This window comes from Entelurus aequoreus, linkage group LG08 (assembly GCF_033978785.1).
Source record: "Entelurus aequoreus isolate RoL-2023_Sb linkage group LG08, RoL_Eaeq_v1.1, whole genome shotgun sequence".
Lineage (NCBI taxonomy): Eukaryota > Metazoa > Chordata > Actinopteri > Syngnathiformes > Syngnathidae > Entelurus > Entelurus aequoreus.
Genome location: NC_084738.1, coordinates 31,660,823 through 31,688,805, shown reverse-complemented (window position 1 = coordinate 31,688,805; position 27,983 = coordinate 31,660,823). Strand labels below are relative to the sequence as shown.

The 27,983-nt window shown below is 39.1% G+C and overlaps 1 protein-coding gene across 7 annotated transcripts in view; it reads right to left on the bottom strand.

Annotated features, from left to right (window-relative positions):
* The window catches only part of cacna1g (calcium channel, voltage-dependent, T type, alpha 1G subunit), a 321,489-nt gene extending 294,772 nt beyond the window's left edge, over positions 1–26,717 (bottom strand). For all 7 annotated transcript variants that reach the window (XM_062056250.1, XM_062056253.1, XM_062056254.1 and 4 more), the window contains exons 1-2: positions 26,097–26,717; positions 2,212–2,345 (exon numbers count right to left, since the gene is read on the bottom strand). In XM_062056250.1, coding sequence (XP_061912234.1) covers positions 2,212–2,345; positions 26,097–26,189 — 227 coding nt within the window. In that variant the 5' untranslated portion in view covers positions 26,190–26,717. The remainder of the gene's footprint in view (positions 1–2,211; positions 2,346–26,096) is intronic.
* Positions 26,718–27,983: the final 1,266 nt, after the last annotated feature.

Below are 27,983 nucleotides of genomic sequence, written 5' to 3'. Positions count from 1 at the left end.
TTTTTTGTGACCAACAAGTATGTGCTCCAATCACTCTATCACAAAAAAATAAGAGTTGTAGAAATTATCGGAAACTCAAGACAGCCATGACATTATATGTTCTTTACAAGTGTATGTAAACTTTTGACCACGACTGTATGTATACACACACTAAGGCTGTCAAACCTAACGTGTTAACTCATGTGATTAATCATGAGAAATTATCCCAATAATAATAAACACACATAGATTAATCATGCAATGTATTTTTAACTGGACACACTCTTTTACCTAAACCACTATACAATCAGTGATCAGATCAATGCATAGGTCAGTACAAAAATGAGCAAAGAAACTCCGACTGGTGTGCTCGCTGGCAAATTTCACAACAAAATACAGCCAAAAAAACTTTAGATAAAACTGTTACCAAGTTTTGCGCAAATAAGTGATATGCATTCAAGTAAAACGTTTAACAATGTTTCTGGATGACATTCTGTCAATAAAACTGCATTTAGGTACACATATTGGGATCTTTTCTTTACACAGATGCATAGAGGGCGCTAACTCTCCAATGTATTTTACACAGTACATCCCGCCCTCTTCCGGCTTCTAGGACGTAATGACGTAACTATGTACGTACGTGACACATGCACACGCATTAGCTTTGAGTGTTGTTAGCTAATAATAGCGATTTGGATAGTTAGTGATAGCTGTCATTGAATGTAAATTCTATCATAACAACAAAATGACTGTAAATTGTTTGTTGCGTCTCCTGGACTGCTTTTGTATGTGTGCACGCGCTCTGTTGCGCGTACGTGTTGAGGAGACAGGGTGATTGGTCGCCGTAACAACAATCATTGTATTCAGGCCGGTAAAATGTTTTACTACACAAACTTAGTAACTTTGAAAAATATAGACCGTTTGAGACAAATGCGTTCTGTTAAACTACTAATGGTAACACAAGCCAGCCAATAGTGTTCTTGTTACTTTTTTGCTTAGAAAAATGTAACCTTTAAGTAAAAGTGTATTATGCAAAAGAGTAATCACCTTTGGTTTATCATGATTAATCCAAAATGTGATAAATCCGATTAAAAATATACACATACAATTATTGCCAATTGGGCTTGTCTTTTTTCATTTTATTTATAAAGCATATGATTTATATATAAAGAGGACAAGACAATTAAAAAGCAATAAAAATATATTTCGAGGCAACTTTTTCGTGAATACTATGGGCATGTCTACACATATAAAATTTAGAGATGGAATCTGTACATTAAAAATGGGACCCATTACCTCCCTGCTTGGCACTCAGCATCAAGGGTTAGAGTTGGGGGTTAAATCACCAAAATGATTCCCGGGCGCGGCGCCACTGCTGCCCACTGCTCCCCAAGGGGATGGGTCAAATGCAGAGGACAAATTTCACCACATCTAGTGTGTGTGTGACAATCATTGGTACTTTAATCTTTAATCTTTAATTCAGTGTCCGAGGGAATGTTTGTCATAGACTGTCATCTTTAGACAACAACTCTGTTCGGCTGTTTTTCTTTTCATCACTTTGTGGCTTTGAGATAACATTAATTACCGCATTTTTAACAAAGTCGCAATACTGTTCTTCATGCCTTGTCTTCAAGTGATAGGAAATATTTGACAAGTTCCAGTCGCTTGCAATGACTTGTTGGTGGCATGTTTTGCAGATGATCCCACTGTAGTTTGTTTAGTCAATACTTGACTTATCTAATCAAAACAAAGAAATGTATTTTCCCTCTTTATGGCACCAATTATTCTTACGGTTTTGATGACTTAGCTTCTATTGTGATCTTTGTCTATGGAATGTTGTTGACATCCATACTCCTACAAGATTGTGTCGTAGAGTTATTTCAAGTGATGTAAAAATGCTACTGCAAAGTAAAATTGTTGCTGCATTTACCTTAAAAATTCCCCCGGACATAAAATTAATATATCCATCCATCCATAATAGATAATCATACCGTTCGATAGACATTTCTACTATCTTTATACATTGTATTATCCCACTGTCTACAACACACTACACTACTAAATTACAGTAACATGAGTAAAAGTAATTTGGTACATTCCACCTTTGTTTGTTGGTACACTTACATTTCCGTTTAAGAAGCAAAAAAATTGTTCTCATCATTATATCTTTGCACAGCCGGATTCAGGCTGCTCGATTCAATTACTACATTGAGAGCAATGCTTGTGACTTACCCAGCCAACACGATAAAAAAATCCAATCGGTTCCATGTGTCTCCAAGGTAACATTTCTTGCCAAAAATCCCCAGAGCCACCATCTTGATCACCATCTCAATGGCAAAAAATGCAAAGATAAAGTCATCAAAATCCTGAAAACGCAAACAAACACAAAACAGCACAATTAGCCAAGAAAGAACAACAAGAATGATGACCAAAGAATGCATAGGATGGTGCAAAAGGTATTGACAAACCATGAGACATACATGGTCATCGACAACCATAATATACTGTATCCCATCAGACATTGTATGGATTTTCTTATGCATCCCATTAGGCAAGAAGATGAAACCACAGTGACTGTCACGCTAATGAGTTAGAAGGTAAATTCAAGTTTCATTTTATGTTCTGCACTCAGACAACTATAAACTCAGTGTGCCTCAGCCGGATGCAATTAATGCATATCTCAATAAAACTGTTAAGCCGTAACGCAATTAGACATTATTGTTGGTTACCATCATGAATTAGGGATTAAAAAATATTGACTTGATTTGTTATGGTAGCATTAATATCAATTACAGAGTTATTAGGGTTTGTAGACAGTACATATTAGAAAATGCCACGGGCAGCCAGCCACGCATTGCTAACTGAGATATCCTAGTTATTGAATCAACAAATATCGTCACCACATTCACATTTATAAACACTACAGGTCAGAGTTAATGCTGGAAAATGGTGTTACTGTAGTACTGCAATATCACAATATTGGTCAACCAACACGTAGCAGGAAGTATGTTTTATTTCACACAAACAATACTGTTAAGGTATCTCAACAGGTTAGTACTATATTTTGGTCCAACCAAACGCGGAAAGTAAGTGTGGCAAAATATTGATATGGCAAAATATCCCGATATTTATCCTTAGTATTATACTATACATACACTACTACTAAATAACTACTAAAATAACAAGGACATTGGATAAAATTGCTATGGTATGGAAAGGGGTAGGATTAAATAAGCTCTGCTTCTTCCTACTCCTTTTTGGACGTGCTGTAATGAAACAACTGGAAATGTGTGATGAATTACATTGTATCATATGCATGTTCGAAATAAACAGAAACTAAACTGAACTGAACTACTGATATGGAGCTGTTTTTTTTTAGCAGCTATAAACTTCTCCTATCGTTCTTCCTGAGTGAATTGAGTCAAACTTATGCGTTTGGGGGGCGCTTCTCGTGCAGAGTGGCTGAGTAATGGCCCACAGTCACAAAAGAAACACAAAATTAAATGGCATGAATATGGCAGACTCGAGCAGTGAAGTGAAATTGATACATCTGCATCGTTTGAATTTAAATTTGTGAATGTAACAAAGCTAGATAAAAACTTAGCAGTATGTAAGTTGTTATGTTTCTCCCTTATGAAGACATGGATGTATCGTAGTTTATGACGAACAATATATTGAAAAGTATCTTTGTAATGAAATATCATTGTCTGAGCCACATATTGTTTCATAAGGTACCCTGAGATTTCCAGGTCTCTCTGAAACAACTAAAAATTAAAAGAAATGACTACGACAATAAGAACACTGTTGCAGATGACAATGTGCAGTCCATTTGAAACAATCTGATAGAATGCTGAGAGAAATATTGCTCAATATGACATTTGAACCCAGCTTTAAAACCATGGTAATTAAGGTCCGTGCTTTGGCAGAGAAATAATCCAAATATGAAAATTCTGACTGATAGGCTTTACCATCGACCTTTGCAGCCTAGGTCAAGATGTGCTGGATACCTTTAAAAATCAATAACGTTAGTGCTGTGCTTTTATCTTCCAATCTGATGCAGACATGTTCCTATGTTTCAAGTGGCTTATTGTCAAGGCAAATTTTGTCCATTCAAAAGACGATAAAACAATTACTCACATTAAGTGAAAAATAAAACGATGATCAAAAAAAAAAGTGCAAGAACGAGGTCTGAATAGAAAATAAGGAAAAAATACATATTTTGATGTAAACAATGCATACATTAGATGCAACATTAGATTAGAAGACAAGAGAATGCAGTCTAAAGTCCAAAAAATTATGAGAACATTCTGGAAGTGGTTCAAGGCACAGGACACCCACAGATAGATGAGTCATCCAAACATGAACTGAGAAATGTATAAATATATACAAATCTGTTAAGTTTAGAACAAAGCTAGCCTCGTATTGCTTGTGAGTTGGCTGTCAAGTCAAATGTAGAGGTTCACACAGGAAAGGGCTAATTTCCCATCACTGGAATAGAAATCTTAACCTCTAGCAGCCACCAAAAAAATTATGTAAGCGGAAAGAAATGTAAATACAAAAAAGTGTGATAGAGAAAGTGGGACCCAAAAAGAAAGGAAGAATACTTGGACAATTTGGAGCCATTCGGATGTTTGGCCAACTTTATTGGCAATGGGAGGGAGGAACCAATGCAGTGATTATACCACATGTCTGAGTTATGTAACCTTGCATGTGTTTGGGCAAATATACCATCCTCTAACCATCCTACAGTGGGGCATACATTAGTCAAGGAATCCAGACTTTAGGTGCTGTGCTTGCTTAGGCACAGCACAGATTGAAGCGTGTGAACGCACACTTAATTAGTTGACTGCCTTCTAGGAAGAGGAGTTACCAGTGGAACACAAGATGAACCCAACATCCTCGCTCTAATGTACATTTTTGGAATATTGCCAAAGAAGAAATGAGAGTTTTGCATAATGGTCTAACAAAATTACATAGTTAATTAGACTATATCGTTCAGCCCTTTCCCAGAGTAGGCAAGCCTTGCAAAATTGGATGTCATTTGGTGTGACAGTCAAGTGTGAAATAGGCCAACAAATGAATGCGCAGAACAAAAAAATTGGAAAGATGGAACATGCAAAAGCAGTTTGTTATATCATAGTGCCATACTACTGTGCAATAGTGGCTTACGAAAACACTTTTACATTTTAGCGCAACTTGTAAGATCGTGTTTAGTATTCTGCAGTGCTGCACTGTTCATCATGTCAATCTTTATTTTACTACCTTTGCCATCAAGTGATCATTGTCAATGAAAAAAAACATGTTGGCAGTGTTTTAAAGTGTTTTATTGTGTCAGAGCGGGTATCACAGGCCCATCCTTCCATATTTGTTCCAAACAAACCTTTGTTAGTGCTGCCAAAAATGGAACCCCCGCCACTCTATCATCCTGTGTGCCACAGCAACCCTGTTAAATCTCACCAGACACTTGCAGTTCATAACAACTGTGAAAGCTTCATGGCCTGAACTTTGGCAATGGTACAAACTATTAAGTGAAGTGTCAAAATGAAAAGTGTCCTAGGAAGGTGTGGGTCACCATGAACACGAGCAGAACAACTTCAGTGCACCTTGGCATTGGTTCAACAAGTCTCTCTCTGGAATGATCAATACAAACCACCCAAAAGCCATCTGCTTCAGTTTTAGATTGTCAGGTTTTAAAAGCATGTTTTTATTTTTTTAACCACAAAATCCATTTTTCACCCTTGTGTCAACGTAAACTAGGATCAAACCATAAAACTAGAAGGCAGACCAAAAAAAGGGAACAAGGCTACACGAGTGCTGCTGGTACTGGGGAGCTGTTGTTCATTAGGAAAATCCCAACAAGCACTGTAAACAGATAATGAAGCACTTCCCTTCAGAAACTGGGCCGCATGGCAGTTTTACAACATGATAATGACCACAAACACATTTCCAAAATTACAATTGCCTTGCTAAGAAAGCGACAATGTTTTATCACTTTGACACAATGGACCTCAACTACTATTGGTTTGTGTGTACTAGAAACCTGCAAACTTGATAGTGCACGTAAAGCTGATCTAACAATCTAAGGATTGTGTCTCTTAAATGAGCAAAATAGCAATCAATCCATTTAACGTGTTTCCCTTCCTGTATATGCAGAATATGTGCTGATTGTTACAACGCCCACAATAGTAGGAGGAGGAAATGCAAATAAAATCATTTAGCACCTGAAATGTGATTTACCAAGCCTGAAATTATTTGCGTCTATATTTAGCATGCTTAAAAGCCTACTGAAACCCACTACTACCGACCACGCAGTCTGATAGTTTATATATCAATGATGAAATCTTAACATTGCAACACATGCCAATACGGCCGGGTTAACTTATAAAGTGCAATTTGAAATTTCCCGGGAAACTTCCGGTTGAAAACGTCTATGTATGATGACGTATGCGCGTGACGTCGATGGTTGAAGCGGAAGTATTCGAACACATTGTATCACAATACAAACAGCTCTGTTTTCATCGCAAAATTCCACAGTATTCTGGACATCTGTGTTGGTGAATATTTTGCAATTTGTTTAATGAACAATGGAGACTGCAAAGAAGAAAGCTGCAGGTGGGATCGGTGTATTAGCGGCTGGCTGCAGCAACACAACCAGGAGGACTTTGCGTTGGATAGCAGACGCGCTATCCGATGCCAGCCAGTCCTGCACTGCACTCTAGTCCTTCACTCTCACGTTCCTCATCCACAAATCTTTCATCCTCGCTCAAATTAATGGGGTAATCGTCACTTTCTCGGTCTGAATCGCTCTCGCTGCTGGTGTAAACAATGGGGAAATGTGAGGAGCCTTTCAACCTGCGACATCACGCTACTTCCGGTATAGGCAAGGCTTTTTTTATCAGCGACCAAAAGTTGCGAACTTTATCGTCGATGTTCTCTACTAAATCCTTTCAGCAAAAATATGGCAATATTGCGAAATGATCAAGTATGACACATAGAATGGATCTGCTATCCCCGTTTAAATTAAACAAATTCATTTCAGTAGGCCTTTAAAATAGGCGTGCAAACTCGCAGTTATGCGTAAGTGCTTAAGGTTAGAAGAAGGCAATCAGTGCAATATCGACATATTTCTGTCAAAAATAAAATATTGAACGTATCATCTGTCCAGCAATTCCCTCTTTGAGCAGATGAATGATGACTTATTAACTGATTTGGAGACAGCAGACACCAAAACAATGGTCTCTGCTGGCAAAGTTTTTAATGGTGTTTGTTTTTCAGATAGGAGATATATTATTAACATATTTCCTATATTAAACAATATATTTCAACATGCATTTTTTTGCAATTGGATTATTCCAAATGCTGTGGTTATTGCCAGTGTTATGCCAAAAACCTCTGGCCAGCTCCCAGAGCACACTTTTGACATGCTAAAAATAGTCTTGTCTAGATCGCGCTTCTATATTGCAAAAAAAGTGGCACAGATTAGGGTTGTGGGCTGCATGCTCAAAAACATAGTCAAAACGCCACACATGATGCCAGATGTGCAAGAAATGACAGTATATCACACAAAAAAATCCTAATGTCAATAGGGCGTTCTGCACCGCTTTTGCACTTTTTATTATTTTCGCACACAGTCTTAGTATGTCACTCGCAACACACCCACTAATAGTACACACACTTTTATAATTTGCGTACACTATTTAGCACTTGTTTTTTGGGATCTTAGTAGATCAGGCCCAAAGTGTTCACTGTGAGGTGTTCTCAATTGTATAGCCAGCCTTTTAGACAATAATGGTTGTCTGTTGAGTATACTGGTTTTGAAGCTGTACACAGACTACTTTGAATTTGACTGTTTGCACATTGTGATGTCCTTGAGGAGATACAACAAAACGGTTGATGTGATGTGACGGGTGTACGCACTTTAGTGAGATATTATACATTATTTAAATATACAACAAGTATAAAAAGGAAACTCCCGGGTGGTTTTTGGTGTGCTCATGGAGCTCCATAGAAGTAGCATTGTCACACTGGCTATGTAATTAGGCACAATAAATGTTATGAAAAAAACAAAACTGCATGAATGTTACATGAAGGCGAAATTATGATCAATTTGAGAGGCAGAAAAGACAACTAGAGCAGATAAAATATTTGAATGTGTTTGATCGCCCTAACCAAAACAATCTTAATCTACAATTAAGCTCCCTGGCAAGGCCATGCTGAAAACACCTCAGCGAGATCATTGCAGCAATGGGACACGGATGTTCCCCCTTCTTCAAAGACACCTGGGATATTGATTCTGTTCAAGGACGCCAAGCAGAGCAACTTCCAAGCTTATAGACAAAACACGCACCCATGGACCCATGTACGCACACATCCAACCCCATCCAACCCTCCTGCGGTATGCAGCCTTGGACCGGATGCCCCATCCCCTCACCCCCTGTCGCAAGTTTAGAGTTTTTGTGTGCCGTAACATGTTCATGTGTGCCACTGTTGCTCAAGGTTTTTTTTCTGGTCTCAAACTGAGCCCACTATATGAGCTTTGTTTGGCATCTGCTTTTGTTCTCCCCCTCCTCTTACCCCCATATTAACCTGTTTCCTACCTTTTTATGGTGCGCCACCCATGTAGCGACCCATCAGTCTTCCTGTTCTGTCTACTCGGTTTAATCAACGTCTGTTCCTAGACTGTACTGAAAATGAAATGTCGTTGCATTTACAATGAAGTTCAATTCCATGTTCGGCACATGTGCATATTAATTTAGTGGTATTTTAGTGGCCTAACCACAGTGGCCTTGTGGTTAGAGTGTCCGCCCTGAGGATGGAAGGTTGTGAGTTCAAACCTCGGCCGAGTCATACCAAAGACTGTAAAAATGGGACCCATTACCTCCCTGCTTGGCACTCAGCATCAAGGGTTGGATTTGGGGATTAAATTACCAAAATAATTCCCGAGCGCAGCCACCGCTGCTGCTCACTGCTCCCCTCACCTCTCAGGGGGTGGAAAAAGGGGATGGGTCAAATGCAGAGGGTATTATCACCACACCTAGTGTGTGTGTGACTGCCAGTGGTACTTTAACAAATTAACACAGCCAATTGTGTGCGAGCTGTGTTGATCTTTTTTTATGACAGAAAGCTTGACACAATTGTCCCCTTACCCAACACAAATTACTTATTCTTTGTTTTGCCGTTTCTGTGGGTGACAAAAGAATGGAATGTTTCATGCTTTGTGTCACCCTTCATCTGCTCTCTTTTGCCTTTGTGTGAATGGAATTCCTTCTCCTTAAACTTTATTATCGCTCTATTTTTTTTTTTTTATCTTCCTCCAATCATTTTCTGTCAGTAATAAAAATAAATGGATGTGTATGTTGTCATATTAATGGGGCAAACTCATTTCTTAGCATCATCTCAGAGCACATTTATAGTATATCAGTGCATACTTCCGTTAATTCTTTCCCCCGTGTGCAAATCCCCTCGCCTCATAATGACATCCCCAGTGTGTGTGTATTCCCTGAGAGTAAGTGTACACACACACGTGTTCACCAGGCAGCAGGCTGCACTGTGTTATCAACGCGTCAAGCCAGTACTAGCATTAGACGCCTTCTCGTCACCTCTTGAATGCAGCCTTTAAGTCGAAAGTGTGCTGAGTCGCTAATGCTGAGAGCACTTAATGCACACTCGGTGTGTGTCAAAGAGGCTATTAAATACAGTGTGGCAGCCAAGATTTGGAGTGCCAGAACAACATCTGCGGATCTAAAACACCTCTCGCACATGATTTAAATACTACAGAAGGATTCTGTACATAACATGTGATACCCCGGCTCAATTTGCACGATGAGGGAAGAAAGTGCACACAAAAGCAAGAAACAACTAAAAAAATAAAATAAAATAAAAAAGGCCTAGAGCGGCACAGGAAAAATACAACCAGCTACTGTTTGCTGACCCCTCTACCGACCTCTCTGGGGGGGATAAGCAGGAATTTACTTCCGAAAATAATGTGTTCTTTTCAGCTTGCATAGAAAGTTGAATCATCATTTCAGTCATCAAGATCAAACAAAAAAAGTTATAGTCAAAGATATTGTTACACATTGAAACCCACTTAAGTAGGCTTCGCTTTAGTTGCAAACACTCCTATATCAAACAACTCATCCATCCATCCATCCATTTTCTACCGCGTATCCCTTTTGGGGTCGCATCAAGTGTATTATATATTATTTGTTATGTATTATAATAAAGTGGTACATACATGGTACCAAAGGGGTTATTTCTATAACATTATTCAGTATGTATCGACATGGGGAGCATAGCTACTCTCTGGTTAAACAGCATTAAAACCTACACACCGTGACTTCCTGTTTAGTGTAGGGCTGCAACAACTAATCGATTAGATCGATTAAAATCGATTATTAAAATAGTTGCCGAATAATTTAGTCATTGATTTGTTGGATCAATGCTATGCGCATGCGCAGAGTTTTTTTTTTTTTTTTAATAAAAAAAAAAAAAAAGTTTAATTAATTTATTTATTTATTTTAATAAACCTTTATTTATAAACTGCAACATTAACAAACAGCTGAGAAACAATAATAACAATAAGTATGGTGCCAGTATGCTGGTTTTTTTTCAATAAAATACTGAAAAGAATAGAAATGTCGTGTGTCTCTTTTATCCGATTATTAATCGATTAATCGGGGCAATAATCGACAGATTAATCGATTATCAAATTAATCGTTAGTTGCAGCCCTAGTTTAGTGCAAAATAAGCATATCCATTAACCTGGATTTTACACATTTATCTAATGCATTTTAAATTGTTAACCACTAGATAAAAAGCTTAGCACATTTACAAAAGTTATACTGTCATTGTTGTCTAAGCATATAATGAAATTACTGCAGTAGCTCTAATATAAGTATAAATATTGTAATGGTGGCAGAATGACGATGAGGCAGATATACTGCCACTGCCTCCTATCACCATGACAAGCCGCAGTCTCGCTTTTATGGCAAACATGTGTACCCAAACTTTAATGTTCCACCAAATGTGCTTCTGATAAACACGTATTGTTTCATAGCTACTTTATTTCTGGGCTTACTGTAACTTTTTCAAGAAGAAGGTTTTTTTCAGTGGCCAGATTTTGTAATTTGGTCTAGTCGTTGTGTGGAAAATGTTACTATGGAGTAAAATAAACACAACACAATTACAGTAGGAAGTAAATTAAGCAATGTCAGCAAAATTGAAGGAGAATGTAACAACAAAATGAAACAGTTTTCGGGCAACTGATAACATCAGTGGCCCATTACTGCACTGAAACAAATAAAAACAACATTGTTTTCCTAAAAATGTATTAAGGCAACTGTAGATGCTGAGCTGAAATGTTACAGTCAGAAATAACGTACATTCTAATAATGCAGCACAACATATATTACCCATACTGTAATGACTGTTGAGAAAAAGAAAAAAATATATAATACTTTATTTTTTCTGTATTGGAGCCTTGATAGAAAAGTTTTGTTTTCTTCTGCCATTTAGTAACAGTGCATACAAAAGACACAAAAAAGACAACAAACGCTCACTAATCATATGGTACAGTAAAGCCAGGTCTCAAACATAATACTCATATCTGATTTACACCAGTTTCAACTGTGAGACTATAAAGTTGTATTTTTTTTATTTTAGAATTGTGTCAAAATTTGAATTAAATACTGGAAAAACTACTTCATTAAACCATTTTGTAAAATAAAAAATATCCAAACGACGTTGGTCACTGTGGCACTACAGTAGTAAGTGTCTTCTAGCTAGAGCCTATGCATATTATTCAGTTGGCCTACGTACATGTCTGTCACTCATTTTGTCACCTCAATTCAAATCAAATAAGTTGGCAAACCCAAACCATTTGTACATTTTGTCAGGGACGTGCAGTGACCTTCACACCATGTGAGGCATTGATGCCTTGGGATTTTACAGCCATATCACTGTTAATACAAGTTGCTCATTAAGAAAATAACAAGAAAGGACTAAATAACCTTCATAAAAATGTTATTAATACTTATTGGTCTCATTTATTTGCTTTGATAAAATAAAATAAAAAAATTCAAAATAGAATATGTCTTACCTTCTTCTCTATTAGTATCTAAGTACATGCACTATCCTGCGTAAAAACATATGATTGTCTTATAATCACCTCTGTTTTGTCTAAAAGGCAATATTTGATCTTGGATATATAATGCTCCGTATTGGCAGCCATATGTATTCATTCTTTATTCAACGTTCTTGATTTGGACAAAAAAAAAAACAACAAAAAAAACTCTGGCTTTTTCGCTGATAAGACACAGTAGCAACATGCATCTGATAGCTCATTGTCGCCTCCACTTCTCACAGTGTGGCAAGTCAGAGTACTACAAGAGTGTGGCAAGTCAGAGTACTACAAGAGGCACTCTAATACGGTGCTGACAGCTGTAATTATAGTCATCTTATCAAGGATAATATTGTCACACTTATATTAAAAACATTGGACTGGAAATAAGGTCTACAGCAGGGCTGTTTAACTCGCAACTCGGGGACCAAATCCGGCCGGGAATGACAACACACCGGCCCCTAATCAGTCCAAAAACATTTTTGCAGAAAATTCCTAAAACACTAGAGTGGTCATGTTAGAGGAACTTGGACCACTGTAATCACATTGGCACATCCGTGTGTTGACAATTTGACCTTGCGGGCAAACATAGACCACTGGGGTGCAAATGTGTGATTTAAGTCCTTTAAGTCCTCTCCTTTTTGACAATTTTATTTCATAATGTAATGTATGTAACTAAGGTGTTTCTTGTAGCTTGATTATTCAGATACAGTCAGTAGTCATTTGTACAACTCATTTACTTATACGAATAGTGTTCCTCAAGGTTCCATGTAAGGTCCTTTTTTTTTTCATCATGTAGGTGTAGGGTATTCAACTGGTGGTCTGCACGTCTAGTTCACCTGTGAGAGACTCACATTTTTAAAGCAGATTCCTAAAAAACACTGGAGTGCTGTCATAGAGATGATCTTTGACTAGTTTTGTTTTTGTTTTTTGCAGAAGGTCCTTAAAAACAGTAGAGCATTCCTGTAAGTCTGACAAACCAAATGTCTACTGTAGAGGACGCTGGTTCTCCAGAATATACAAAATAATATTAGTAGTGAAGGGAAGAGTCCGACCCTACTGGTACTTAGTTTTCTGGAAATGTGGCCCCTAAAACAATTTAGTTGAATCCCATTCTTCTACAGTTTACAAACTAGAAATTAATGGTGAAAAAATGTCTCTTCAAACATTCGTTTGGCGACTTTATGTGACCAGCCAGTAAGCCACGTCCTGAGCCTCTTCAGTTTCTATACCGACAGGAATGAGAAGCGGCATGAGACCAAGAAGCCTCATTTTAGGTTTGTGTGTGAATGTAGTGATTTTTACTCAAGTAAATGTTGAAAAACAATTTTCATCATGAATAAAATTGCATTTAAAACACAGTTTGATTGAAAAATATGTATTTCTTAATTTAATTTAATTAGTTGTATCATGACAAGTGGGTCTCTGCCTCACCTGACCTAACCACCTGACCTAACCACCTGACTAACCACCTGACCTAACCACCTGACCTAACCACCTGACTAACCACCTGACCTAACCACCTGACTAACCACCTGACTAACCACCTGACCTAACCACCTGACCTAACCACCTGACTAACCACCTGACCTAACCACCTGACTAACCACCTGACTAACCACCTGACCTAACCACCTGACCTAACCACCTGACTAACCACCTGACCTAACCACCTGACCTAACCACCTGACTAACCACCTGACCTGATCACATGTTCCTGCATTTTATCAATATAGGCTGTCAAAGTGTACTAAGATGTTGGATTAGATCCTCGTCCTTCTATTACCCAGGTGAGAGGCATGATATAAGACATACAATAAAATTTCACGAACGAAGGAAGCGAGGAAGCACCTTAAAACTCGATGATGTGAACATTGAGTTTGAGTTTGAGTTTATTTCGAACATGCAAGCATACAACATGATACATCACAATTTCCAGTTTCTCTTTTCAACATGTTCGAAAAGGAGTAGGAAGAAGCAGATCTTATTTAATCCTACCCCTTTTCTTTACATAACAGTTGCTAAAACTTTTTGTTCACTTCCTGTTCACAATTTATTCACAATAAACTCCATAAGTAATCACAATACAAATAAATAAATAAATAATAGTAAGAATGTAATAATAATAATTGGTGAAGTAAGTCATATTTCATGTGATGAGATAAGTAAGATTGCTTTAAGAATGAATGAATGGATGGATGAAATAAATTGAGAATGTTTGTCATGGTTCTTCTTCTTTGTACTTTGTAAACACTTTAAGTTTGAAGAGTTTCTTGAAGTGGATCATATTAGTACATTGTTTGATTGCTTTGCTTATTCCATTTCATAATTTAATTCCACATACTGATATACTGAAGGTCTTAAGTGTTGTACGTGCATACAAATGTTTTAAATTACGTTTTTCTCTAAGATTATATTTCTCCTCTTTTTTTTTAGAAGAATTGTTGTATATTCTTGGGTAGCAGGTTATAGTTTGCTTTGTGCATAATTTTAGCTGTTTGCAAATTCACTATGTCATGGAATTTCAGTATTTTTGATTCAATAAATAAAGGGTTTGTATGTTCTCTATATCCAACACTATGTATTATTCTAAGTGATCTTTTTTGTAGCACTGTTAATGAATGAAGTGTACTTTTGTAATTATTATGAAGGGATTTTTGGTCTAGAACATGTTTTGCTTTATTCATTATTGACGTGTTTCTTGCAACTTTATGTTGTATATTTTTTACGTGAGATTTCCAGTTCAATTTATCATCAATCATTATAGCTAGAAATTTGGTTTCATTTACTCTTTCAATTTCTATTCCGTCTATTTGTATTTGTGTTTGACTTTCTCTTCTACCGTTACCAAATAGCATTATTTTAGTTTTACTAAGATTCAACGATAGTCTGTTTTTGTCAAACCATCTTTTTAATTTGTTAATTTCTTCTGTTATTATTTGTATTATCTCCTGTGTGTTCTCTCCTGAACAAAACGCTGTTGTATCATCCGCAAATAATACGGATGACACACGGATGACATTGGCACAAACGCTATAAACAGTTTGTCTGTGTTAGCGCTTATAATAAATGTATCACTAATACTCGGTCAATATTCAGGTAACAAAATGTAATTTGTTGGCAGTTTTTGGATGTTTCTTATTGGGTTTTAAGGGCGGAATAGAGGACCTCTCATTGACTCCGTCATAAGCAAACTTTTATTTATGTTTATTTACAAGTTAGAATGCATGAAAAATAAAAATACAGTCATCGTCATGACTTCCATAATGATTGTCAAAAATCGGTAACATTTGCAAAAAAATTACAGTTCCCTTCAAATGGGAAAAACTAAACGTTAAAAGTATATCAAACAAACCTCCCCTGCTGGCCCCACTATGGACTGGACTCTCACACTATTAACTAGATCCACCTGACGTCTGTTGAACCGGTCGCTCTGGGGGGAGGGTCCCCACACCTGCCATTACCTGCAAGGTTTCTCATTGTATCCCATTGGGTTGAGTTTTTTTATTGCCATGATGCGGGATCTGAGCCAAGGATGTCGTTGTGGCTTGTGCAGCCCTTTGAGACACTTGTGATTTAGGGCTATACAAACAAACTTTGATTGATTGATTGATTGATTGATTGATCTAACGAAGTGATCACTGCGAAAGTGTGTGTTCTTCGACTCTACTTCCTTGGACAGAAATGCATGACACTTTCCTCGTCATCTTTAGTAAAATCCTGCCCTCTTCCGTCCTTCTTAAATACCGCTCAAAGAACTCTGAAGAAACTTGTATCCTTTTCGCGATTTGATTGGTTTGTAGAGTCGAAAACAACTGCATTTTTATTAGAGAAAGGCTAAATGGCGCCTAGTACTCACTGAAAACAGACCCTGGCTTGACCACCACACATATTTAATGAGTCGGAATTGGGCTGGCGGTGTGACGTCATTTTGAATCCAAGAAATTGGGACCAGCGTGTTTTACTTAAGTGAATAACAACATCCATCACCTTTAACACCCACCCAGTCCATACCTCCATTTCTTCCACCGTAAAGTTTTCCTCGTAAATGTTGTCTTTTTCTGGCGCGATTCTTCTGTAACCTAGACAGCCAGCAGGTAAGATGATGATTTAATCTAATTTAAGGCAAAAAGACAATAGTGGCGTGCCGCAGGTAAAACGCATGTGGAGCACAAAGCAAAAACTTAAATAGCATTCAGAATGGCATAAACTCAGGGAGCAGCATAAAGCCCAAGAAACAGTCGGGTACAGCAAACAATAGTCCCGCAAGGACTGACGTGGAGAGACAGGTATATAAGAGTGCGTGATTAGTGATTGCAGCAGGTGAAGACACGAATCATCCATCCATCCATCCATTTTCTACCGCTTGTCCCGTTCGGGTTCGCGGGGGTGCTGGAGCTTATCTCAGCTGCATACGGGCGGAAGGCGGGCTACACCCTGGACAAGTCGCCACCTCATCGCAGGGCCAACACAGATAGACAGACAACATTCACACTCACATTCACACACTAGGGACCATTTTTAGTGTTGCCAATCAACCTATCCCCAGGTGCATGTCTTTGGAGGTGGGAGGAAGCCGGAGTACCCGGAGTGAACTTATGCAGTCACGGGGGAGAACATACAAACTCCACACAGAATCAACACAAAAAAAACAGGTGTGCTTATTCTGAAAATTTAATTTTGTTTATAGATTATATGCAATCTGTTGTTGTGTTCCCCTAATTTTGAATGTACATAAATGAAGGTGTGTGTTGCTAAGACCCCCCCTGAACAATTTGGACTGGACCTGGTTTTAAGAACCCTTTAAACAATCTAATTTCATTGACAACCTGGTCTGGTGAAGATAGTGTCCTTTTTAAAAAAATAAAATAAAATAAAATAAGATAAATAAATTAAAAACAGATTGGCAACACTAAATGGGCCCTAGTGTGTGAATGTGTGTGTGAATGTTGTCTGTCTGTGTTGGCTCTGCGATGAGGTGGCGACTTGTCCAGGGTGTACCCCGCCTTCCGCCCAAATGCAGCTGAGATAGGCTCCAGCACCCCCCGCGGCCCCGAACGGGACAAGCGGTAGAAAATGGATGGATGGATGGATGGAAATTAAAAACATTGTCTTGAATAAAAAAGAATGTAAAACAATATAAAAACAGTTACATATAAACTAGTAATTAATGAAAATGAGTAAAATTAACTGTTAAAGGTTAGTACTATTAGTGGATCAGCTGCATGCACAATCATGTGTGCTTACGGACTGTATCCCTTGCAGATTGTATTGATATATATTTATATATATTGTAGGAACCAGCATATTAATAACAGAAAGAAACAACCCTTTTGTGTGAATTAGTGTAAATGGGGTAGGGAGTTTTTTTTGGGTTAGTGTACTAATTGTAAGTGTATCTTGTGTTTGGTATGTTGATTTAATTTTTTTTTTTTTAAATAAAATAAAAAAATATATATATTTTTTTAAATATAGCTGCCACCTTACCGTGGTAGAGGAGTTTGCGTGTCCCAATGATCCTAGGAGCTATGTTGTCCGGGGGCTTTATGCCCCCTGGTAGGGTCTCCCAAGACAAACTGGTCCTAGGTGAGGAATCAGACAAAGAGCAGCTCGAAGACCTCAATGAAAAATAAAAACTATGGACCCAGATTTCCCTCGCCCGGACGCGGGTCACCGGGGCCCCCCTCTGGAGCCAGGCCTGGAGGTGGGGCACGATGGCGAGCGCCTGGTGGCCGGGCCTGTCCCCATGGGGCCCGGCCGGGCACAGCCCGAAGAGGCAACGTGGGTTCCCCCTCCAATGGGCTCACCACCCATAGCGGGGGCCATAGAGGTCGGGTGCGATGTGAGCTGGGCGGCAGCCGAAGGCAGGGTACTTGGCGGTCCGATCCTCGGCTACAGAAGCTAGCTCTTGGGACGTGGAACGTCACCTCGCTGGGGGGGAAGGAGCCTGAGCTAGTGCGCGAGGTGGAGAAGTTCCGACTAGACATAGTCGGACTCACTTCGACGCACAGCAAGGGCTCTGGAACCAGTTCTCTCGAGAGGGGCTGGACTCTCTTCTACTCTGGCGTTGCCGGCAGTGAGAGGCGACGGGCTGGGGTGGCAATTATTGTTGCCCCCCGGCTCAGAGCCTGCATGTTGGAGTTCAACCCGGTGGACGAGAGGGTAGCTTCCCTCCGCCTTCGGGTAGGGGAACGGGTCCTGACTGTGGTTTGCGCTTACGCGCCAAACCGCAGCTCAGAGTACCCACCCTTTTTGGAATCACTCGAGGGAGTACTTGAGAGTGCTCCCCCGGGTGATTCCCTCGTTCTACTGGGGGACTTCAACGCTCATGTTGGCAGCGACAGTGAAACCTGGAGAGGCGTGATTGGGAAGAATGGCCGCCCGGATCTGAACCTGAGCGGTATTTTGTTATTGGACTTTTGTGCCCGTCACAAATTGTCCATAACGAACACCATGTTCAAACATAAGGGTGTCCATATGTGCACTTGGCACCAGAACACCCTAGGCCGCAGTTCCATGATCGACTTTGTAGTTGTATCGTCGGATTTGCGGCCTCATGTTTTGGACACTCGGGTAAAGAGAGGGGCGGAGCTTTCTACCGATCACCACCTGGTGGTGAGTTGGCTGCGATGGTGGGGGAGGATGCCGGACAGACCTGGCAGGCCCAAACGCATTGTGAGGGTTTGCTGGGAACGTCTGGCAGAGTCTCCTGTCAGAGAGAGTTTCAATTCCCACCTCCGGAAGAACTTTGAACATGTCACGAGGGAGGTGCTGGACATTGAGTCCGAATGGACCATGTTCCGCGCCTCTATTGTCGAGGCGGCTGATTGGAGCTGTGGCCACAAGGTAGTTGGTGCCTGTCGTGGTGGTAATCCTAGAACCCGTTGGTGGACACCGGCGGTGAGGGATGCCGTCAAGCTGAAGAAGGAGTCCTATCGGGTTCTTTTGGCTCATAGGACTCCTGAGGCAGCGGACAGGTACCGACAGGCCAAGCGGTGTGCGGCTTCAGCGGTCGCGGAGGCAAAAACTCGGACATGGGAGGAGTTCGGGGAAGCCATGGAAAACGACTTCCGGACGGCTTCGAAGCGATTCTGGACCACCATCCGCCGCCTCAGGAAGGGGAAGCAGTGCACTATCAACACCGTGTATGGTGAGGATGGTGTTCTGCTGACCTCGACTGCTGATGTTGTGGATCGGTGGAGGGAATACTTCGAAGACCTCCTCAATCCCACCAACACGTCTTCCTATGAGGAAGCAGTGCCTGGGGAATCTGTGGTGGGCTCTCCTATTTCTGGGGCTGAGGTTGCTGAGGTAGTTAAAAAGCTCCTCGGAGAAATTATTCCACTGCTCCCCTCACCTCCCAAGGGGTGATCAAGTGTGATGGGTCAAATGCAGAGAATAATTTCGCCACACCTAGTGTGTGTGTGACAATCATTGGTACTTAAACTTAAACAACAAAACCAACACAAGACATGACCAGGAGAGACATTACAGTAAGTACCGATTGAAACACAGTTAGAAAGTATATTTAGTCTTTTGCAAGAACTACTCGTTTATTAATGGACCAAAAGACGTTCTCACTTTCGAACAAAACCTTTGCCCAAAATAAATCCCAGCCAGTATGTATGCTAATTCTGTCTGTCACACGTCTGAATGCGATTATCAAAGGGGTCAGACACCCTCATCATAGACACACACACATCTATGTATGGACAGACAAGCACAAGGTTATGCATACATTACATCAGCTTGTGCTTCATGACAAGAGGACAAAGGGGGAGGCTTACAGTCATCTACCATTCATTCAGGTCTTTTTTCTCCACACAAATGATATTTTACTTTTCAGCACGATTACGATCATTGTCACATGTCACAATATCTACCAAATTTTTGGAAGCAGGGTGTGCACCGGATTATAAAGCGCACTGCCGATGAGCTGGTCTATTCATGTCTATTTTCATATAAAAGGCGCACTGGATTTTAAGGCTCATGAAAGAGGTCATATTATGATTTTTTTTTTCTGAATTGGAAAACATTTTTTTTTCTGAATTGGAAAACACTTCCTTGTGGTCTATACAATGTGTAATGGTGGTTCTTTGGTCAAAATGTTGCATAGATTATATTTTAAAGACCATCTCCAAGCCACTTTCCGACTGTCCTTCAGTATGCACGGTTTTGTGGGCGGTCTTACTTACGTGCCTCCACTTTGACTGTCTTCTCTTCATCATCTTTGTTGTATCGGTAGTTTTTAGCGCTTCCATAGCGAGTCTGCTGACAGATATAAGTTACAACTGTACGCTACTTTATATTAGAAATGGCAACAGCGGAGAATGAATGCCACACAATAAGAGGATAGAGAAGAAGAAGGAGCTGCTTGACGACGGCAAGGACTACAATAGCGGGCGCGCGCACATTTTCAGGACTTATGCAGATCTTAAATACTAATCAGCAGGTACCAAAGCAAAGTTGGTTTTTCATAATACTGTAAATCGAAACAAAAAAAAGTTGTAGTCCAAAGTCCTAGTCCAAAGTCATACTAAAACATTTTGACAGATCTTTGAGCACAGTGTGTAATACTTTCTATTTTCAAAGAAGCATCAAAGTTTTGGGCTTACTTGCTATAGTCTTATGTTGAACAGGCGTCAGCCTGCAGTCTACACATATCTCTTATGTGACTGCCATTTACTGGCCACACTTATCATTACAACTTGTACCAAATAGAATTGCTATGAGGTTTGTAAGCACAACCAGAATTAATACATACTTAGACTTAGACAAACTTTAATGATACACAAGGGAAATTGTTCAACACAGTAGCTCAGTTACAATGATGGAAAGGACAATGCAGGTATAAATAGACTAATATAGCTATAAAAAAATCTAACATATATACGAATATATACATAATATGTGTACAGCGTAATTTATATACATATATATTATATTATGTCTATAACATATATACAATATAAACCAATGACCATGTACAATATTACAGTATATACATAAGGCGGTTTAAAGGTTTTAAGGCGCACTGTCGATTTTTGAAAAAATTATGAGGATTTTAAGTGTGCCTTATAGTTTTAAAAACACGTTAAACATTTTTTAAAGTTATGTTTTGGGCAGATTGTAATTAAAGGACGACTTCTGCACCTCTGCTCTGCAAAGTGTGGCTAGCTTGCTTCGTATGGTTAGTTTTGGGCAACGACAGTAAAAGAAGTCTGCATTTAACTCTGGAATTCCTCTGGATGCGTAACTGCAACAGAACGGCGCCGTCCGGTAAGCTACATCGCCGTTTTGTTGCGGCTCCGCCGTGCAGCGAGATTTCGCGAAGCCATGCGTAATGATGTGATAAAGGGAGTTGTAGTGAAGCGAATCACAGTTTATTATAGTCTTCCAGATGAGCAGAAGCAAATAAACTTTGTCCTGTCATTAATGGCTGCTGAACTGCAACACTGCAGAACATCTTAAACTTTGGCCACACTGACATCATCCCTGACAAGCGTTGCACACACACGCGCACGCACACGCACACGCACACACACACTTCATTCAATTCTTGCTCACCACTCCCCTGCTGCCCTGGCCCCCGTATCAGCTGGTATTTGAAACAGGCCCCCTTATATTATGGGATATGCCTGTGATATAATTCCTTCATTTTGGACCTCCAGAATCAGCATTTTCTCATCCATCTGTGTCAACAAGCTAAATGTACGTCTAAAAACCTTTGACAGGTGGACTTTGTATCCGTCTCCGCCTTTTAGGACGTTTCAAAGTGTAAAATATGATCCTCTTTAAAAAAGTTAAGTTTTTTTATTTTGATAGTAAACCGAAAAATCTATTTCTTGTTTGTGCATCACTTCCTGTCCAACACAAGCAGATTAGCAAAATTTAGCTAAATTGAACGGATTTGTATAGATATAGAAATATAGAAGCTCTGTGTATATTTAGCACATAGATGCAATACGGCCATGTCAGTTACAATGATACGTTTTGTATTAGGGATGTAACGGTAAATGGTATAATGATAAACCACGGTAAAATTCCGAACGCTTAGTAATACCGTTAAAATGTTTAATTGTCAAAAAACATAATTTATTATTGCATTTTAGGCTGGAAACGCAGCAGCAACGGTGCTTCCGAAGAAGGTGCACGTGCACTAGCACTGTTTGCAATGGCGGAAAACAACACAAGGACCTCGTTCTTGAGATGTTGCCCTCCTAGTGAATGGACAACATCTGAAGTCTGGATTTATTTTGTATTGGTAAAGCATGCTGAAGGTTAAATAATTGAGGACTGTCAACCCATCACCAGAAAATGCAGGAAGACAGTCCCTGCGAAGGGAGGCAACACTTCAAATAGGATGAGCTAACTCTGGAACCACCATCAACAACTACATGTGGAGTGCAAAATAAGTCAACTTTTAGCTGAATGCATGATGTAAAGTGTTTAAAAATGAACAATTCATCATTGGTCTGTCAAACGTTCTTGTACAGTAGTTACACTTACGTGTTGTATAAAGCTACTTGTTATTGGGCGCTATCGGTGAGAGCGTGTAGTGTGTGCACATGATGCATATGGCAGCAGAGCAAAATGTACTTCTATTTATGTGTTTTACGCTGTTAATGACCACTGCTGCTTTACGTTACTTTTAAAACTTAGTGTTAAAAACAAATCCTAGCAAAAACACTGCAATGTGTTTTGCTTTTAGTGTGTCACTGTGTGTGTGCGTGTGTCAGTCAGATGAGTATAATAATAATTAGCATCTAATAAAAATAATAATACATTTGATTTTCCCTTATTTGCAGAGTGGGCGTGGAGAGGGCTAGTTGGATGCCACAGTTACAGTACATCATCATCTACCAACATCACACATACAATGCCTGATGTCGTCCAGAAGCAGCTGCTTATGCTCCTTTGTCAAAAATGGCAAAAGACCTCATTGCAGCGCTGTCATATTTCATTGCCAAACTTTCAAATACTTGAGAGGTGTTCTCTGATATGTGTAAGACTAGACCTCTCATATATCAACACTCTTGTTGTATACTAGGACAAAAAGTGCAGTTACATTACATCTTATGGCCATCATTTTCCACATGAATGTGTATGTATTTGTTATTTACTTTCTGCCATATGACTTTGTTTATAATGCTAATGTTGCTTTCATATGCACATTTAATTTCTACTTGAGGTACATGAAACAATTATCTACAATAATGTTTTTTCCTGCAAAGTACATCATTTTGAATGTGTTATTTTTTTTTCAATAAAACCTGGTCAAAGATTGCAGTGTAAGTACTTTTTGTAAATGTTGAGCACATTTAAAAATACCGGGATAATAATGACAACCGTGATAATTTTGGTCACAATAACCGTGATAAGAAATTTTCAAACCGTGACATCCCTATTGTGTGATGTCATTGTCAATACCCAGCTCTAATCTCAAGGTGGTATGAGAGTGCTTAAGCCAACAAGAACAAAAGAGGACTGCTGTGATTCAATATATTTGAAAGCACTTTGCGAGCATATTATCAGCTCACGACACAAGATGAAGAGCGCCGGATAACAAGCTGATCTATTCCACCGCATGCATGCAGCACACTCTGCTTGACTCTCACATCCAATGCACAAAATAATTTTGTATATTAAAAAAAAAAGAGAACAACAACGTTTTCCATTATCAGCCAGTTGGGGTTAAAGACATGACATAACTTAATGGAAACGCCTCCACAAAAGCTTTTGTATATTTCCATTTTCAGTAATGCTAATAAGGGTATCTACAAAGGCCAGATTGGCTGAACAATTTTGATTTTACATTCTCACTAAATGCATTTAAAACAATGTCAGTCACATCTCTTTGTTACCATAAAAAAAAAGGTAAATAACCATGGTTAATCCGCTGACAGATATCTTGAATTGTGCACTAAACTCAGAGAAAACCACAATAAACTAAATATTACTTGGGGACGGCGTGGCGAAGTTGGTAGAGTGGCTGTGCCAGCAATCGGAGGGTTGCTGGTTACTGGGGTTCAATCCCCACCTTCTACCATCCTAGTCATGTCCGTTGTGTCCTTGGGCAAGACACTTCACCCTTGCTCCTGATGGGTGCTGGTTAGCGCCTTGCATGGCAGCTCCCGCCATCAGTGTGTGAATGTGTGTGAATGGGTGAATGTGGAAATACTGTCAAAGCGCTTTGAGTACCTTGAAGGTAGAAAAGCGCTATACAAGTATAACCCATTTATCATTTATCATTTACTTTCTGAAAAGATTCCACTCATGTTATCATTTAATTCAATAATTCACTACACAAATTATAATTTATTTTTGGAAACCCTATGCACACTCTTTAACCACTTGGGTACATAACACACACATAAATGTACATGCTGAACACAGACTGTAATAGTGTCATCTTTTAAGATACTTCTGATTATTTTAGGGTTATTTGTAGAACTATACAACTCTAAACAACATTTACTAGGTACCACAACTTTCATTTATTAGTCATATTGTTTTTGCTTTAAACCAAACTGTCACAACCAGCGGAATTTTCATTCACAATCAATATGAAAACAACACACACGTCTTTTTTTTTTTTTTAGATTTTAAAGATGATAAAGAACTCTTGGAAGATGTAGCCAGCTCTTCAATTTTGTAGCCTTCAAAGTCCTCTAAACAACTTCAAAACCCTCCATCAATATTTTGTATACACACTGCCAGTATATATATATATATATATATATATATATATATATATATATATATATATATATATATATATATATATATATATATATATATATATATATATATATATATATATATATAAAGTAGTAACAGACACGTTCATAACAATATGTAATAAGTACAATATTTATCGTATTTTGGTCATTTTATGCATTACCGTAACTAATTTCCTCGGCCCATTTATTTCCGTTTCCATAGCAGCATACTTCCAACTTCCAGCAACAAATGTGTGTTCCTACTTCCGGATTCAAACGCGAGTGTTTTCTAATCATGGCAGACTTTGTAACAAACAATAAAGAAGACTATTTTTGGACAAATAAGGATTCAAAACCTTATTTTTCAAAGCTGAATATACGGAGGATGAACTGCTGTTTATAGAAGCGAGCACAAAGAGAGGGTGAAACGTTTCCGCAAATGGAAGCCGAGAGAGTGAGGTCAGCGTAACTTGGACAATGTGAATGTGGAACTTGGAGCCAAGCTATGCCAACAGAAATGGAGTGCTCACCCAAAATGAACAGAATACGTCCCCAGCCAGCTGGACCAAACAGACAACTGTCCATCAAGTGAGTCACTAAAACATTGATCATGATACATGCAGAACATCATGCGTGTTAGTACAAGTACAGTACATACACTGTCGAGCTAGTTGTGTAGCTAACAAAACATGAAATGTGGGCTAATACTTTACAGATACTGTAATATGATTGTTCATTTTTTTTCAGTCAGTACAGATTAGTGTCTTATCGCATTGTCTTGTGCATTACACCTCAAACGCGTTTCGTGCTGACGTAGAAGTTAGCTTATCACTCGCCGTAGTTAGCTTTTACGGCTAATACCGTAGCACGCTGATGTGTTAGTACGCTAGTTCTTCAGTGTTCGCTATTACAATAACAATGTTGCTACAGTTTGGTTATTTTACAGTTTACGGAACGTGAATTAAGTATTTTTGGCAATTTTTGAATGCATTTTTAAAGTGATTTGGAGGCAGAATGGATTGCTCCCATCAGCTGCATTGCTAGCCACCTGGAACGATTCAATTTTTAAGAGTTAGAATGCAACAAAAAATAAAACATTGTTTCGTGTTGCCTCGCATAAGTATTGTGAACGATAGGCAAAATTCCCAAAAAAGTGCAGTTCCCCTTTTAAGACGAATAACATATATTGGGGTCTGAAAATTAATGCACAGTTGGAACAGAAGATGCATGTTGAAACAAAATGCAACGAGCTAATAAAACATCGAAAATGGTCTTACCTGTAATATTTTGCATCTCTCCGATTTGCAGTCGATGTCCTCACAGGGATGAAACATTCCCAAGGTTACACAGTTCAGCAGGATCACCAACATGGAGGCTCGCTCAAACCATGTATAAGAAAAGGCAGTCAAGGAACACAACTGAGAGAGGACCGTACACAGAAATACACACAACACTTTAAAAACAAGTTGGGCTTGGACATTTCTCCAATGACCTCAAGGAAAAAGGAGGCTCACCTGTGGCTGTTCTGAATGTCATTGTTAACCGAGAACCTTTTTGCAAGGCTTTATAGAAAACACTCGGTGCTGAATATGCACTTAAAAAAACAAACTTAAAAAAAATAAAAATAAAACACGAAAAACGCCTGGGTAAGGCAAAAAAGAAACAACAGATGCTGACAGACTTGGTAAGGTCATGATGAAGCATCTGGCATTGGTGTTGAAAAGAATGTGCAGACATCTTGATGCTCAGCACATTGCTTTAATTGATTCTGGTGGGCATCTCTACTGGAGGCTTTTTTGCACTAATACCAGTCTCTGTTAAACTAATCAGGGAAAGCGCCAGACAAATCACATAAAAATGACTTGGTGTGTGCTGTACCACTGTTTCCTCAAGGTCCACAAAATGTTCTATCAGTGCTGTATTGTTAAAATCATGAATCATGGGACAGAATATCCAATTTGCGATTCTTTTTTTAACAATAAAATAGTGATTTTTAATGTCTTAATATATTTTTCAAAATATAAATATTTTTTTAAATCATGTTTTGGGCCGATTGTAACAATATCTGCACCTCCGCTCTGCAAAGTGTCGCTGTACTGCGACCTTGATCTGCAGGGTTGATGGTGAGCAACGCAGTACAAGAGGTCGACAGTTAAGCATTTTTTTTTTTTAACTTTTAAATAGAACCTATAGTAGGAAGGGGATTCCTATGGCCCCTATTTGTCGCGGTTTACCTGACACATGAAACAAGGAAAATCGGGAGGATGGCACTATTCACTTTAGTCGGCAGAAAGCAGTAGAGTGTTAAATATCTTAAAATGTGTTTTGTGGCAAACTCAACTTTTGAACATAGTTGCTATGTAATGTGGCGCTTTCCATCATTTTCAGCAGACTGCATTGCAAAATCATTAACCCCATAAGGTTAATTCATTTGGGTGTGACCTTGCATGCAGCTTTGGATGCCTCTGCCCACAGGTTTGTGTGGTCAAGGCTACGTCGTGGCGTCACAGCGAGGCAGACATACTTATTTGGACCTATCATGCAAAACCAACTTTTCTTACTTATTGGTACTAGGGTTGTCCCAATACCAATATTTTAGTACCGGTACCGGGACCAAAAGTATTCTGATACTTTGATACTTTTCAAAATAAAGGGCACCACATGGCTTCAAAATGGCTTAATTTTAACACATAATCTAAAAATACATTAAACATGTGGTTCTTATTGCACTCAAAGAACAATTTTAGAAGATTAAAATACAAATTCAAAGGCATTAAACACATTGAGCTTTTTTTTGTTGTACTTAAAAACAGTTTACAAATGTATATATTATATATAGCCTGCCATAATCTTGGATTAGGTTAGAATATAATGGAAAGCTGACCATCCATCCATCCATTTTCTACTGCTTGTCCCTCTCAAGATTGCGGGAACCTATCCCAGCTGCACACGGGCGGTAGGCGGGGTACAATCTGGACAAGTCGCCACCTCATCGCAGGGCCAACACAGACAGACAACATTCACACTCACATTCACACACTAGGGCCAATTTAGTGTTGCCAATCAACCTATCCCCAGGTGCATGTCCTTGGAGGTGGGAGGAAGCCGGAGTACCTGGAGAGACCCCACACAGTCACGGGGAGAACATGCAATCTCCACATAGA